Source organism: Aphelocoma coerulescens, assembly GCF_041296385.1.
Source record: "Aphelocoma coerulescens isolate FSJ_1873_10779 chromosome Z unlocalized genomic scaffold, UR_Acoe_1.0 ChrZ, whole genome shotgun sequence".
NCBI classification, from domain to species: domain Eukaryota; kingdom Metazoa; phylum Chordata; class Aves; order Passeriformes; family Corvidae; genus Aphelocoma; species Aphelocoma coerulescens.
This window is the reverse complement of record NW_027184085.1, coordinates 980,746-997,062: the sequence shown is the minus strand read 5'-3', so window position 1 is coordinate 997,062 and position 16,317 is coordinate 980,746. Positions and strand designations below refer to the sequence as shown.

At 47.2% G+C, this 16,317-nt stretch overlaps 2 protein-coding genes across 6 annotated transcripts in view; one reads left to right on the top strand and one right to left on the bottom strand.

Moving 5' to 3' along the window:
* Window positions 1-740: 740 nt before the first annotated feature.
* TXNL1 (thioredoxin like 1) lies at window positions 741-7,722 on the bottom strand. 4 transcript variants are annotated; one of them, XM_069001607.1, is made up of 9 exons: window positions 7,544-7,721; window positions 6,220-6,316; window positions 5,541-5,714; window positions 4,745-4,867; window positions 4,383-4,452; window positions 3,900-4,072; window positions 3,378-3,482; window positions 1,762-1,802; window positions 741-983 (listed from the first exon to the last, which is right to left on the bottom strand). In XM_069001607.1, the coding sequence occupies exons 1-9, from the start codon at window positions 7,639-7,641 to the stop codon at window positions 980-982; spliced, it is 885 nt and encodes a 294-aa protein (XP_068857708.1). In that variant the 5' UTR covers window positions 7,642-7,721; the 3' UTR covers window positions 741-979. The 4 variants fall into 4 exon arrangements, with proteins under 4 accessions (XP_068857708.1, XP_068857706.1, XP_068857707.1 ...); XM_069001605.1 differs by lacking the exon at window positions 1,762-1,802 and having other exon boundaries at window positions 7,544-7,659; XM_069001606.1 differs by lacking the exon at window positions 741-983 and having other exon boundaries at window positions 990-1,802; window positions 7,544-7,722.
* An 809-nt stretch (window positions 7,723-8,531) lies between these two features.
* WDR7 (WD repeat domain 7) overlaps window positions 8,532-16,317 on the top strand; it is a 45,211-nt gene continuing 37,425 nt past the window's right edge. For both annotated transcript variants that reach the window (XM_069001189.1, XM_069001190.1), the window contains exons 1-5: window positions 8,532-8,616; window positions 13,655-13,823; window positions 14,540-14,646; window positions 15,342-15,420; window positions 15,549-15,723. In XM_069001189.1, coding sequence (XP_068857290.1) covers window positions 13,668-13,823; window positions 14,540-14,646; window positions 15,342-15,420; window positions 15,549-15,723 — 517 coding nt within the window. In that variant the 5' untranslated portion in view covers window positions 8,532-8,616; window positions 13,655-13,667. The remainder of the gene's footprint in view (window positions 8,617-13,654; window positions 13,824-14,539; window positions 14,647-15,341; window positions 15,421-15,548; window positions 15,724-16,317) is intronic.

Below are 16,317 nucleotides of genomic sequence, written 5' to 3'. Positions count from 1 at the left end.
ACGGCTTTCCAGACAATTCCCACTTCTGCTTGGAAAAAAAATTCCTATTTTAGCAGGAAATTCACTTGGGATGAACATCCAAATGTGCCAAGGCAGAAAAGAACCACCCCACTGTGTCCAAGGAACAGCAATTAGGCCAGGATTTAAGTTTTAATGGGATTTATGTAATTAAAAATGCAGTAAATTTAACTTTACAAAGAGATTAATTATGGCAATTAGACACTTAGCCAGTTTTCCTGGGAATTTACAGAATTCTGTGGATATGGTGCTGATCAATGCCTGATTTACCAACATTAATTTGGTAAATTTTCTTGGAAATGTGCCCTAAGCAGTACAAAAGTTCCAATTAAGATTGGAAAACGAACATTTGCAATAAATATTCCCTTATTGAAATCAGAGAGAGGAAAAACATCGAATAAAGGAAGGAAGGAAAAACATCTAAATCCCAGCTCTCCTGGGAAACAAGGTCAGGAATTTCTAATACTAAAAACTTTTGGAACAGTCAGGAATTTGGTGGAAGTTCATGGAATGATGATTTAAAATCTGGGTCCTCTGCTCTGATTTTAAAGGGAAATGAGAATTAAACATGTGAACTTACTCCTATCCAAGAATTATCTGTATTTTGTGGGAATAACAATCCAAAGAAACTCCAATTTTACTTGTATTTAACATCTGAAACTCTCAGCGGAGCTGGGAAGTTTCAGTGGAACAGAAGAGCCACAATTCTTGGAGTAACAAAATTCAACTTGGCAAAAGTCAGGAATTTTATTTACAAATCCATGGAGGAGGAGGAGGATTACACCAGGAACACACTCCAGCTGAAAGCAATGATTTATTGGAAATGGCAGTAGATCAACCTGACAGTCTCTGGTTATGGTCAAGCAATTATCCAGGAGTTGGAGAGAAAAGTGGGAATCTTGGACTGGGATAAGGCCTTCCAGTGGCTTTGCTTCCTAGTGGCTCTCTCCTTTTTTGCCAACTACCTGGAAGAAGAAAACAAAGGGGAATAAAGTTGAAAACCTGGGCAGGACGTTCTTGGTTCAGCAGATTTAAGTGCAATTCCCAGGGATCGAGTCCAGACCGTGCGTTCCGGGAGCTCCGGAGGGCCGGGAATCTGGGGATCCCTGTGGGGTTAAGGGCTGGAAAACCACACACAAATCCCGAGTTTAGTGCAGGCACACAGCAAGGCCTCGGCTCGGGGGCAGGAGTTAAGAGCTGGAACTGCAGGAGAACACCCCAAACCCAGGTTAAACATCAAGCGTTAACACTCCAGGAGAAACTCAAGCGGGAAGAACCGCCCGGATGCTCCATGTGAGGCTGTTCCTTCCCCTTGGCACCTTGGCATATTGACCTCATCATGCAGCTCAAACCGAGGAAACCATCCAGAAATCCAGGGATTTCCAGTTATTAAAAACAAACCCCCAAGCCCTCCCAGGCCTGAACCTCATGGACCTGCTGGAAGCATTTTTCCTGCTCCCTCCCCGTGTTCACTCCCTGTCAGGCTGCGGGAGGCAGGAATTCTCACTGTCCAGCTGAGCTCTCTGTCCCACAGTGATTAAGAGCTGCTAGGAAAACCATTTTTGAAGCCCACGGCCAGAGTTAAAGTTGGCATTCCTGTAAATTGGTTTATTCCTGGCGTGGTTCCAAACTGTGTTCACACACAGATTAGGCAAAGAAGTGAGGGAAAAAAGGAAAACCAGAGTTAAAGGATTAAGGATTAGGTGTTAGCAAGTATGGAATATCAACAAAAATATTCTATACCAGTCGGAGGCAGAGAGGGACAAGTGGCCCATGTGTATTATCTGGAAAACCCAGCACATGGATATGGATATGGATATTTCAGCATCTCAGCTCAACCCCGCCCATTTTCTGCCCATCCCGTCCCACCTTCCCCCAGGAAACTCTTTATTACCCCCCAAGGTGATCCACGTTCCTCCCCTTCCATTGGGATATTAACAAAAAGCCTTGGTGGAGCTGCTCCAGAGCTCCACAGGATTCAATCCAGGCTGGATTGTTCAAGGACCGCTTGGTGTGGCCTTAAAACGGCAAGTTCAGGTTAAAAAAGGAACAGAATTTGGGAAAGAGAAGTGTCTAAGGCAAGATCTGGGGCAGAGAGAGGAGGGGAAAGCTGAGCTGGTGAGTCAGGAAGCGAAGATGCTCCAGGATTTGGGAAGGGTGGGAGCTGAGCAGAGGGAGGGAGGAGAGCGAGGCCACACCAATCCCGTTATTACTTTTAATTTCTTCTGCCTTTTTAGTTCTTTAGGAATGGGGAGTTAAGCTGGAAAACAAACAAAAGGAGTGTTACAAGAACCAAAGCAGCAGCAAAACGTGTGCAGACTGTACTGCAAACGAGCAGGTCAGAGGAGGAAGCAGGGCTTTATTCCAGAGGGGACACGGGTATCCCCCAGCCAGTCAGTGCTTGTGGCTCTCCCCACTGCTCTCTGAGGACAGAAGCAGCAGTGTTTTCCCTGGTGTCCCCCCTCCATCCACCCAAAGACTTCCCTTCTCCTCCAACACCATGTTCAGGAAGGAAAATAGGAGTATTATAATTACACAGCGTGTCCTCGAGGGTGTGCCTGAGGCAGGATCACCAGCTCCCAATCCACCCCTGCTCCTGCATTTCTGAGCAGCTCCTTCTCACCCTGCCCTTGCCAGCACCATTCCAGGGGTGCTGTGTCCACAGACACCTTCTCCATGCAATTTAAAAAGCCACAGAAACCCAAAGAAAGCAGATCGAAAAGCAATTCCCATATTTCTAGTCTGGGGAGAACGAGGAAGGTCTAAAATCTGTATTAATTTTAGAACAGTGGAACAATTTTTTAATGACTTTGAGTGGCAGTGAAAGGCAGCAAAAGCTGTTAAACTCATTTATTAACTTATTACCAGCAGAGAAATTAAGTTTTAAGTTTAGTTAAGATCAAGTTTTGCTGCTAAATTTAAGTAGGTGCCATGTTGGTGTTAGTGCTTTTAACCTTCTGAAATTAGAGGGTATTTGTACCATAAATTCATTATTGAAGCAGTTTATTTTAAAATAAGCCTTTTTACAGTAAAGCTTCCAAAAAAGGGAGTCCCAAAATCAAGATATAAACCTCACAGCTATTAAAAAAATGTTGCCTTTGGTGTTTGTAACTTGCCAGCCCCTCACATTTTCAGTTCTTACCACTTATTTTTACAAAGCTGATGATCAAAACCTTGTAGAAAGCTCGAAAAAATCCAGGACAAAGCTACACATTTTCCCTTGGATTCCCAAAGTACCCTGAGCCTGGAATTGTGGCACCACCAAGGGTCTGTTCCCCCAGCCCGTTCCGGAGCAGGCTCAAGCTGCTCCCCGGGGGGGGGAGGAAGGGACTCAGGAAGGGACTCAGGAAGGGACTCACTCGTTTGAAGTCGTTCATGTTGGTGGCCTGCACTGGAGTGCCAATAAACGTGAAATACGTGATCCTTGTCGTCTCTTCATCACCATGATTGGACTGGACAAACAACTGAAGAGGCAAGAAAGCCAAAAAAGGAGTGAAGCTTTCCTCCCCAGATTAATACCTACAGCATCGGCTGCTGAGATGTTTGACTTGACCAAAGTAAAGCTTTTTTCCAATTACAGAGGTCCCTGTCCTCTTCATTGAAATAATGACACGGAGAACACTGCTGTTCTCCTGGCAGTTTGTTAAACCCGCCCCCCCAGCTGGGATGTTCCCAGCTCCCACTTCCCACATTCAGCCGGCAAACCCAGGACTTAAGAAGGCACCGCTTCCCTGGGATCTGACTGAAATTAAATTCAGATCAATTTATCAACATTCGCTGAAGCCCCTGAGACAACTCCTGGGCAGGTCCCTCCCACGGGCTGCAGAATGCTGTGGCTGGCTGTGCAGCTCCCTGGGGGCCCGCAGGGAAAAGGGACTTACAGTGACACTGTTGACATTCTGGAATTTTACGTAGCGGAGCTGGATGATCCCATCTTCCTTAATGTCATCCGGGCCCAGCTCCAGGGCCTGCGTGGGTTCGCTTCGTTCCGCTTCCTCAAAATCCATCGAGCGCGGGAGGTTGATGAAGATTTTGATGTACTTTGGCCCTTGCCCTGGGGTAAAAGAGAGGGGTGTGATTCCCTATGTGCATTACATTCCACAGGGAATTTCAGAATTCCATCCCATTATGAAATTGCATGTGAACAGTGAGCTGAGTTACTATAAAAAATAAGATGCATCTTTCAGTGGCTCTCACCTTGAGCCTGGAATTAAATCCGAGTGCCTCTTTGCAGGGTATCAAAGTATAAGTAGTTATATTTGTGTATCAAACTACAATAAATACTTCTATTTGTGTATCAAACCATAATATTTGCATATCAATCTATAACAAATTATTCTGTTTGCAGCAGACACTTCACTCACCATTGTCTGGCCCCTGAAGTTTCATAGAGTAAAGCTTGACAGGCTGACTAAAAGCTACAGTGATAAGCAGCTGTGGAGGAAAAAATGCCACAATTAAACACTGGTTTCTTCATTTAAAACCAACTCAGCACAAGAAATAGGGATAAGGGAGCTCTGGAATAAAATCATGTGGTCATTTCTCTCTATTCCACACATTCTGGCCCTTTACATCCCAGCAAATCAGGAATTCTCAGTGTGGAAAGCGGTAACTACAACAAGCTTTGCACCCCGGTTTTTCTTACACCCTCCCAGCCTGTCCCAGAGCTCCTGCAGTCAAATCTGCACGTGAATCCAAGCAATCCCCTGGGCCGTGTGGGCCGCACCTGCTCGTCGCAGTCGGACTCCAGGTAGGAGGAATCTTTGCGTAAACAGTTCTCGAAGCCGTGCTCGTCGCTCTCGTTGAGGCACTCGCAGCCGGCCTTGTTGATGAACGGCAGCAGATCCATCTGGGAACAGAGGCACAGCTGCTCACAGCGGGAACCGCGCGGAGCTGCCATGGGAGTGGCTCTCGCCCTGCACATCCCACAGGGGCAGGGATGCACACACCCACACACCCACACACCCCCTCAGGTGGTACCAACGCTAAACAGGAGCATCAGACGTACTTTGCCAGCTCTCCAAGGCATTTAAAAGAGGGAATTATTGATCAGTTGTCAATGAATCAAGTCACAGTCAGCAGGAAGTCATTCCTGTGTGCCACTCAGGGCACGCACATCACCTTTCCCAAGTATTCCTGTGCCAGCCTTTTTAGTTTTCATTCTTTCATAGGCACAAAAACACACAAAGGGAGCACCTTTAGGACCATCCACTTCAAAAAACATTAGGAAAAGAAAGAATGAGACTTTTTTCACTTTATGAAATGTTGGGATGGCTGAGAAGGAAAAGGTTTATCACAGGACACTAAATTCATTTTAATGACTAGGGAGATTTTTCATTCTTAATAAATGTATACATGTCAGTATTTTAATTTTTTCTGGAAAAGGAAGCCCAGACAAGTGATTTTCTTGGACAGCTTTGCCTAAAATCCAATTATTTGACTGCAAGTATGTTTGAAAACCAGGGGGTTTTTAACATCTGAGCTACACGAGTGTTCCAGTAAAACCCTGGGGAGATACACACGTATCCTTTCGGGATGTCTGTGTCTTCGCTGTTGCCGGGATCGTTCTCCAGGTGCTGTTTGATTTTGTCCTCCAAGCCCACGGCATCTGCTCCCTGGTACTGGTCGATCCGCACTTTGTTCCGGAAGAACAGGAAGGTGGGGGTTGCCGAGATGTTGTTGGTGGCAGCCGTGCCCTGGGAGCAGAAGGGAGGCCCCACTCACTGCTTTAGGTCAGTCTCACCCGCACCACTGGGAGCTATCTAGTGCCACTCATAAACCCACTCACTGAATGTTTGCCTTTTTTCTTCAAGAATTGCACCAATGTTTGGCTGGAAAGGCTCTTTTGAATTCCCACTAGTGCTGTGTTCGATATCCAACAGTATTATTTTAGCAACACAGGCAGTGGGGGCTGATAATTATTTAATTAATGGATGTGCTTTTACACTGCCCAAAGGCAGGGCAGCACAGCGGGCACTGCAGGAGTATTTTCTTCGAGGAGGGATTTTGTTCTCCCAGTTTGGGAGAGTTCGGTATTCCGGCTCTTTGTGATGCACCAAGCGCAGCCAGAGCCACAGACACCGCTCCCAGCATCCTGCCCGAAGGGTTTGCCCTCCAGCTCCCCCATTCCCCGCTCTTTTCCCTCCACTTCCCATGGCCAGCCCCTTCCCCCGGACAGAGGGAGGCTTTTGGAGCACCCACCTGGCACTGGTGCACATCCACCTCCAGGAACGTTGCCTGCGGGTATTTGTTACTCAGGGCGTTGAAGGCGGGCGCGATCCTCAAGCAAGGGCCACACCTGCGGAAAAAGTGACACTTCCGCTTCATTCCACTTCTCTTTTATTTTTCAATGCCTGCCCCAAGGAGAACCAGAACATTCCTGCTCTTCCCGATATCCGGGTGTAAAAATACCCTCCCTACCTGGCCGCCAGCTGGTGATACAATGAAGGATGACATTTAGGAATCTGCAATGTACTGTCTTTACTTGCAGCATTTTTACCACAGTCCCACTCAATAAAGTGTTACAAAGGAGGGCAAAATCAGCAAAAAAATACTATTAACAAAAAAATCGTATAGTTAGTCCGTGTTACCACCTGGGAAAAGATTGTATTTACAGGTAACTTAAATATTTAATGGTCAAAATGTACCAAAGCTTCCGGGATCATAAAATTCTTCCCACAATAAATCTCATTTACACCTGTAACCAGTTATTCCCACATTTATTTGGCCTTGGGAGGACAGAGCTGGTTTCTTTTGATTGAACTGCATTGCCTTGGCTGAAGTAAGAAAAAAAAGTCTTTTTTACTTATTCTGTGCCAGCAAAAGTGTAGGAAGTGCTCAGCTGCACCAATTCCTGTAAAGGGATTTTCTACTGGGAAATAGAAATGAAAAGCGAAATCAAAAAACCCCGACGCAGAAAAGTGGCAAAAAAATCCCCAGAACTAAGAGGCAGCAGCCAGACAATAATGGGGTGCCCTATGAAGACCCGAGATTATCACTATTCTCCCTAATTTCACAGATTAAGGGGAATAATTCAGTTGTTGAGGTTTCTTTGGTGACAAATTTATCCCGATTTCACCACAGTGGTAACTCCCTGATGAGGAGGGGAACAGGGATTATCCACTTGTCCTGGGCAAACGGGGTGAGGATCCAGCGAAGTTTTATGGGGCCAAAATATGTTTTTCCAAGTTTTTAGGTGTTTTTAGTGCTGTCTAAAACACTAAGAACCTTGTTTCCATCCGTTTCCTGCTCTTTAATGGGGCTTTAAACCAGCGCAGCCCCCGCTCCCTCAGAGCACCTGAGGGCTGGCGGGTCCGCAGGGCAGCGGGTTCGGCGGGAAAAATGGGAATTCATCCCAGGAATTGGGAACACGGTGCTGATGCTGCGACTTCACTGCCTCGTTACGGAATGTCCCTAAGGCTGCGAACCGCGCCGGGGAACCGCGCCCGGCGCGTTCGCAGGAACCCAGAATAAAAACACGGGAACGCCGGAGCCCTTCCCGGAGCCGCGTCCCGCCCTCACTCACCCCCTCATGGTGAACTTCACCACGGCCAGGCGGGAGCCGGCGGCGCTCAGCTCGGGCTGGAACTCGGTGTCGTTGGCGATCACCTTCACGCCCGCCATGGCCGCGGGCCCCGGTGGCGGTGCCGGGTGCGATGTGCAGCGTCACGGCGGGCAGGACGCCCGGCATGCACCGCTGGGACGGGCGCAGGCGCGGCCGCCCCGCTCCGCTCCCGCCCGGCCGCCGCCCGCCATCTTGGGGCGGGCCGGGGCGGGGGCGCCGCCATCTTGGGACAGGGCAGCGCGGGACGCGGTGACGCCGGCGGCGGCCATCTTGGGTAGGGGAAGGGCGGGAACGGGCTGACGCCGGCGGCGGCCATCTTGGGAACGGGCAAGCGCGGGAACTCCGTGAGGGGAGACGCGCCTTTGAATTTTAACATTAAAAATTTACTCCTGCTTTCGTCACTAACTCGTTTTTTGGTGACGTTATGGGGATTACGCTTTTCTCTTGCAGGCAGAACTGATGTCAATTTTTGCCAGCTTCCTTAAATTATGGTTTTTAGTAAACCCAATGTGTCGCGATACTGAAAAGAATTCTGAAATAAACGCTGAAGAAAAAAGGGGGGAAATAAGAGTCGAATAAACGCTTGTATTAACCACAAAATAAAACCGAAATTAAACCCAGGACTTTCATTGACCCCATTTGCAGCGTCATTCCTGACAACGTCCCAAGGTACTCTATAACACAACATAATACATGTCACTTCGAGATGTCTCACATTTGCTCTTTTCCTGCTCAAAACCAGGAATATCCTCAACATTCTGCTCCCGCCTGTTGTAATGTTAAAGCCTTACAGTAATCCCTAATGAATTAATCAAGCAAGTAGTCACCAGTTCCCTGCGCGCCCTGAGCGGAACCCGGCAGTTTCCGTGGCGGCGGCGCCTGCCGTCAAGTGCGCCGGCCGGGGCTTTGCGCCAGTGTCGCGGGAGGAGGTGTCATCCGGCCGCTGCCGCACCGAGCGCGGCGGGGCCGCGGCGCCCGGGACGCGTGAGGGCCGGGAGAGGCACCGGCAGCGGGCCGGGAGCGGGACCGAACAGGTGCGGCCCGGGACGGGGGCGGGAGAACGGCTCGCTCACAGCGGGAGGGCTGGGGTGAGCCCCCGGCCCTCCGCAGGCCCCCGCAGCATCCGCACCGGGAGTGCTGAGGGGGCTGCGGCAGCGGGAGGCGCAGGGACACGGGCATTCAGGGGCATCCAGAGACTCGCGTGGCCAGGAGCCCAAGGGTTCGACTGCTGTAGGACCCAGGAGCCCAGGTATCCCGGGCCACCGGGACCGGCCCCGCACTGTTAACGGGGCAGGATTGAGGTTGGAATTTCAAGTTCCACCTTTTCAGAACGTGCACCAGGTTATTAATGGATGGAGGTTTCCATCTGTGCCGACGGAGCCTTACCTGAGGAGAGGCTCCTCACGCGTAATTGATCCTCTTGGGGGGCTTAAATGCCTTTTAATGCCAATTTTTTGCTACCTCGCAGCCTTCCCCAGTTTTATTTCCCTTTCCTGTGCCAGACGCGGTGCTCCTGGCACCCAGGGATGGGATTTGGTGTTCTCCAGCTGCTCTGGATAACTGTCCTTTGTGACAGTTTGAAACAGGAGGAATTACTATGGGTTTAGTGTGTCATCAAATTAAGCACCAGGAAAACCTGCAAGTGGCTTCCAGAGGTGTCAATTAACTCCAATCTCGTGTCCCACATTAGTATTTCCTCCTCTGTCTTGATTTAGAATCTCCTGAGTATCCAGGGAAGGTGTTTTCATTGTCTTGTCTCTGCCTCAGTTGTCCATTTTCTCCATCCCTAAAAAATGAATAGAAAGTATAATCTGTAATTAAATTAAAAATAATTAGATTTTTCTCAAATGCATAAACAGCCCATTCATAGCTATTTTATACTATTTCACACTATTTTCTGCTATTTAATAGTATTTTGGGGGCAAATTATTGGAGTGTTCCCACATATCCTGAGATTAATTCCTTACTTAATGGAAATAGGAGTGTTTGGGAAGAGCAGCTCCTGGCTTTTGCCATGCTCTGGTGTAACAAAGGTGGATTTACTTTTGTTTTACCTCTTCCTCCCGTGGATTTATTGCATTTGGAGGCTTTTGTGGCTGTAAAAATCCACATTGTGGATTTCTGGGTAAACAACTTGAAAAGGTGTTTAGTTGAGTCTTGGATTCAGTATTTAATACCTTGTACTTGAAAAATCAGTTTACTGGCTTTACTCAAATAAGAATTCATCCGGGATTATTAAATGTGCCTAAATCCCACCTTTAAGCAGAGCAGTTCAAAGAGTCACTGGATTACTCTGTCAGATTAACACATTATTTAACATTTTTTTGGTTCATTTCCTCATTTAAATAATTGCTTTCTGTTTAAAAATTTTTTAAATCCTGTTTTCAGGAGGGTGTTTTCCCACATCCCTGAATTTGTGGTATTTATTGTACAATCCTGATACATGTATTCCCACATCCCTGCATTTGTGGTATTTTCAAGATTAGAATTATTGATATTATTTCTTTTTTTTTATTATTATTTACAATGCTTTATGTTGTAGAGAGAATTTAAAGTGGAGCAAAATGAATACAGGGACGATTAGATAGATAGATAGATAGATAGATAGATAGATAGATAGATAGGTGTGTATATCCCTATGTACATGGAATTTATTGTGTTTTGGGAAGAAAACCAGGATTTTGGCACTTGTGGAAGGGATAGAGACAGATTTACCCCATGGAGACTGGGAAGTATTAGCAGGAAGAACTTTACCCGTGGCATCTCCATTTTCCATTTCCAAGTTCCCTTTTCCACAGGAAATAGTGGGTTTTGGGGAGTTCCAAAGCACTGGAATGTGTGAATTGGTGTGGAATGATTCCCTGCCTGCTTTTGGGCTCGTTTGGCACTGGGACAGTGTTGATCTGCCCCTGTAGTTTGTCATCACTGATGTCAAAAAATGGAATTATTGATTGTTTTCAGGCAAAAAGGGATTTTGGTGCTAGCAGGGGCTGCAGTTGGCGTTTGCTGGGGCTGAGCTCTGGAATCCAAATTCCTGGGGAATTAAAATGTGGCTTTTCCTGAAAAGGAAGTTTTTTATGAAGGCCTTGCGCTGCCATAGTCAAAAACTAGAAGGAAAGAGGTAGTTTTTCTTTTTCCTCTCTCTCCCAGAGCCTTGCTATGAAATATTCTGAGAACTGGGTTTGAAATGGGACGGTCAGGGGGTTGATAATGTGTTTTCTGCATGGAAAATCTGAGATGTCTTAGGGTAGTTATGTGCTAATGCTCTTGTATGTTGTAATGTCCTCCTGTATGTTCCTTTTGAAAATTCCCTTTATTCAGAGTGGTGTGGGTTTGAAAGTGTTCAGAAGCAGCTTTAAATGCAGCAACATTAAATGCAGGATCTCAAGCAGTAATTCTGTGCCCCGGTAGGGGAGTTTCTGTGTTTATCTAAAAATGCAGCTGTTTTTGACAGCCAGGTGACTCAGGATCACTGTGGCTTGGTCCCTGAACTGGGAGCAATAGGACAGCAGAGGAGTGGGAAGGGATTTTTGTGTTGCTTATTGGCATTTTTCAGCTCTGGTTTAGTCATTCTTGGTTTGTTTCCTCACAAAAGTAGGGTGGGTATTTCTGTTTGCTGTGGGTGTGTTTGTTCTTGTTGTTGATATTTGCATTTTGTTCTGTTGCATCTGGATGCTTTATTCCTGCTTTTATTCCATCTTTTTGATGATTTCCCTGCAAACCAAGCCTGGTTTAATTGTAGCTCTTTGTTTGTCACCGTGTTGTTTAAAATGCTGAATTAATTTCTTTTTCTGTGTTGTGATGGTCCAGACAGAGCAATTGATCCAGCATTGCATAACAATTAACACTGCAGGGCCAGGTGTGGTTTCAGTGCGGAGAAAGACTGGATTTTTGGTCTCTATTGATCATGATCATTAAATTAGAGCTCTTAATTAAATAGCTTTTAATGAAGGTGGTCCAGTGGGCTGCCAGAAATGAGCTGCTTTACTGGGAAGGGTAATTTGATGTGATATTACTGATTTTGTGATGGGGATTTTGTGGAAAACCCACAACTGATCCCTGACTCGTCAGGAGCCTCCCGGGAGCCGTGTGTAATCCTTAGCCATTCATTATCCTGCCCTTGCTCCCTCCCTTCCCCCTTTTTTCCACGGATGCAGTCGTGTTCCAGGTCTCTGGCTGCAGAGGGTGGCAGCATCCATCAAATGGAATAACAGTTCCTGTGGTTTTTACATGGATGAGGGGTGACAAGAATGCCTTGGAATCCATCGACGCCCTGGCACAGGTTGTCCAGGGAAGCTGTGGATGCCCCATCCCTGGAAGTGTCCAAGTTGGAGTGGCCTGGGGCACCTTCTGCTATCCCAGGTTGCTCCAAGCCCTGTCCAGCCTCGCCTTGGACACTGCCAGGATGGAGTGGGATGGATGGGGCTGGAAGACCTCCCTGTTGTGTGGCAGGAGGACACTGCTGGTTTGCCTGTTGGTTCCTTGTAACCATCCCCAGGATACCTGCAGTTATCCCAATGGGAAGTGGAGTTGGGAACCTCAGTCATATTCAGGCTGACCTTTATTTTTCTGTCATAATTCAGATTTGTTCCCTCTGAAGTGCTGTGAAACAGGTTTACAGACCTGTGAAAAATGCAGACATTGGTGGGTACCTCTAACTAGAAGAATCTGTATGTAGCTATAAAAAAAAAAAAAAAAGAAAGCACACACATTTAAAAATATTTCTTCCATGAATCCTGCCTATTTTGATGTGTTCATGCTCCTTGAAATCAGAGCTCTGGCTCTGGTTTGAGCTGGGGTAAGTCCAGAGCATAAACCTCCACAGGATAATCCATAAAGAGTGTTTGGTTATTTATTTAACACGACCTTTTCGCTGATAAGAAAACCTCAGTTCTAAAAACATGGAAGTGCTCGGCAAGCTGGGAGTGTTGCTACCACAAACAGAGGGTTGTTGTGGGGTTTAAATCTTGTGCAAATCCAAGTGGGTTTTATTGCCACAACTTGAGTTTCTATTCCCAGTCACTGAGACCGTTTTGGCCTGGGGACAATTGAAATTCCACCGTGTTTTTTGTGTCAATACATTCGGAAGATCTGAAATGTTGCAGTAAAGATAGTGCTGGATCTATTTCCTGCTGGAGAGTGGCCAGGATCCAGTTTATCAGTGGATTATACAAGGCTGATTTCACCTGAGGCAGGATATCCCATATTCCAACATGAATATCTGTGTAGCAGGGACATAACAACATCGGGGTATAAAAACAGCTTCAGCCTCAGGACTTAAAACATTTTTTACTTCAAAATTACTCTAAAAGAGGGATGGGGGCAAAAATCCCTGTGTGCCCAGGGGTGTGCTGTTTGTCCCTGTATGGGTAAGGAAAAGCCTATAAAATTTTGCAAGATGTGTAAGAAATCGAACTTGTGAAGGTGTGTGTTTTTAAGGGACTGGTTGAGGAATGTTACTGAATTCCTATGGGGAGATGAGGGCATTCCCTGAGGAGAAATGAGGGGATCCCTGAAGAGTGACACACACAAACATGAGGGGACAAAATGGCGGGAAACGTGAGGGGGGGAAAATGGCGGGAAACGTGAGGGGGGGGAAAATGGCGGGAAACGTGAGGGGGGGAAAATGGCGGGAAACGTGAGGGGGGGAAAATGGCGGGAAACGTGAGGGGGGGAAAATGGCGGGAAACGTGAGGGGGGAAAATGGCGGGAAACGTGAGGGGGGGAAAATGGCGGGAAACGTGAGGGGGGGAAAATGGTGGGAAACGTGAGGGGGGGAAAATGGCGGGAAACGTGAGGGGGGGAAAATGGCGGGAAACGTGAGGGGGGAAAATGGCGGGAAACGTGAGGGGGGGAAAATGGCGGGAAACGTGAGGGGGGGAAAATGGTGGGAAACATGAGGGGACAAAATAGCGGGAAACATGAGGGGAAAAGATGGCAGAAACGTGAGAAAAGGGAACAGCCCAGGATGTTGCTGCTGTTAGTTGTTTTGTTGGAATTCCAGGCACTCCATGGCCATGGCCTGGAACGGCCCAGGATGTCGCTAATGGTGTTGTTCTGTTGGAATTGCAGGCACTCCGTGGCCATGGCAGGGAACAGCCTGGTGCTGCCCATCGTGCTGTGGGGCCGGCGTGCCCCCACCCACTGCGTGTCCTCCCTGCTGCTCGTGGATGACTCTGTCATCGTCACCGGCTGCCACGACGGGCAGATCTGCCTCTGGGACCTGGGTGCTGACCTGCAGGTAGTGGATCCAGAATTCCCGTTCCCACTGGCGGGAAGTGCACCCTCAGCCTGTCCTCCCTCTCCCGAGCCTTGGGTGGCTGCTCCGCCCTTCCCACAGCGCTGTTCCAGGTTGCCAAGAGGTGTTCTGGCTCTGACTTTGTTGCTGCTCCTGTAGGAAAGTTTTTTTAACTCATTCCAATTTCCTGGAGCTGCTCTAAATTAGTTGCTTTCTAGCTGAGCTGCTGAAAGAAAGCAATGTTGTAAAAAGGAATTCCTTCCCAGTGTCCCATCTGGCAGTGGGAAGCCATTCCCCCTTTTCCTGGCATTCCAGTCCCTGTCCCAAGTCCCTCTCCAGCTCTCTTGGTGTCCCTTTTGGCACTGGAAGGGGCTCTAAGGTCTCCCCTTGCTTATGGATATACAGGAACTCAATTGGGGAAAACTCTTAATGTGCAACACAATTTTTTTCATTCAGCCAAACTCAGTTCAAATTGAATTGAGCCACATTCAGCTCCTGATCTGTAAATATTGAGAGGAGTTTGGAAAATGCATTTTCCCCCCAAATTCTCATTCCTGTTTGAAGTAGAAAGTCTTCCAAGATGATCCATCCACTGCTGTGCTAATTAAATGTGTGTACACGTGTTAACAGATGTATAACGCATGAAGTAGAAAGCTGGGATATGGATATTTTGGTCAGTTGTGTGATTTTGACTTCCCGTTTTCTTTCCCTGGTCCCAGATCAATCCCAGAGCTCTGCTCTTTGGTCATACAGCCTCAGTTACTTGTTTATCCAAGGCCTCAGCTTCCAGTGAAAAGCAATATATAGTGAGTGCATCAGAGAGTGGGTGAGTTTCTGTTTATTGATGTGCAGAACTGAAATAATGGGAATTTGTCCCCAATTTATCCATATTTCAACACTGTGATGAATTTTATCCTCAAGAAAAAATTCCTCGGCAAATACATTTTAGTTTTGACTGCTTTTGTTTATTAATCAGAGCAGTAGTTTAGAGGGAGAAGCAGGAAGGATTTCTTGTGCAATTGATATCCAAATCGATAAGAGATTTTTTTATCCAGGGATGGTACGGAATGATTTGCCTGAATAACCTTTTAGCAAGGAATTTGAGGGGAGAATTTAGAATTTCCACCTTGGACCAATTTCAGGGCTAAGTAATCTCTTCCCATTGGATTTGGAACCAAAATGTGTTTTCTCTGGGAATTTATCTATCTGGTGGAAAGGAGAAAGTACCTCACAGATTCTGTTCTCATTAAATTTGAATATAAAGTTTGAAATTAAAAAGTACTGTAAGTATGGGGAATAGCTGCTCATTTGAACTCCTGCAGGTTCTGTAATTTATGCTCAGAGGGAGCAGCAGGTTGTGTGGATTCAGGAGGGCTGGAAAGTCCAGTTGATTTTGAGTTTCTCTAAATAGAATTGATCTAATCCCTAATAAATGGTTCAGATGAAGTTCCTCCCAACGTAGAGGGCTGGTAAGTGCTTGGAAGCCTGGCCTATTTTCCATGTAGTTTGCCTGTGTTTCAGGGAGATGTGCCTGTGGGATGTGAACGATGGCAGGTGCATCGAGTTCACCAAGCTGGCCTGTGCACACACCGGCATCCAGGTGAGTCCTGGGAGGGATGGCAGAGCGGGAAGTGCCCTCCTGGGATTTGGGAAACACACTGCAGGTGCAAAACGAAGGAATCCCTGTCCCACGTGGATTCTAATTTGTGTTTGTTCCCATCTGTGTAGTTCTATCAGTTCACAGTCGGCACGCAGCGGGAAGGGAGGCTCCTATGCCATGGACATTACCCTGAAATTCTGGTCGTGGATGCAACCAGCCTTGAAGTGCTTTATTCTTTGATATCCAAGATCTCTCCCGACTGGATCAGCTCCATGACCATCATCCGGTCCAACAGGACACAAGGTGATTGTTTCTTGTGGCAGGGACACTTTCCACTAGCCCAGGTTGCTCCAAGCCCTGTCTAGCCCAGCCTCGGACACGTCCAGGGATGGGGCAGCCACAGCTTCCCCGGGAATCCTGCTCTGGCTGGATCAGCTGGCACAGGCTGAAGTGTCGCCTGAGCTCAGACCTGGTTGGTTCTGCTAATTGGTGTCATTTGGTGGGCTTTAATTTCTGGCAGATGAATGTCTTGTTCGGGCGTTCCTGTTGTGGAGACTGGAATTCCTGAGAGGTTTGGGGAACACTGAGGAGAAGATCCTGACTGAAGGACTTCTCTCTTGAGTTAAGGCTCAGCAACAGTTGTAAACCGGGCATTCCCAAAATCCTGGGGTGGGAAAGCTGGAATAATAAATAAATAAATGGCTGAACAACTGGAAATGAGCTCTGCTGTGAAGCATTTCCTGCTAACGCCTTTCATTTATTCCTTATTCCGCGCCCATCCTCGCAAATAAACATTCAATTCGGAAGCAAACGCTCCAGGAATGCTTGGATCAGGTTTTAATTCATGCTCAGATATGCACAAGTGAGGAAATCCTTGTGCCTCAGCCTCATTTTTGT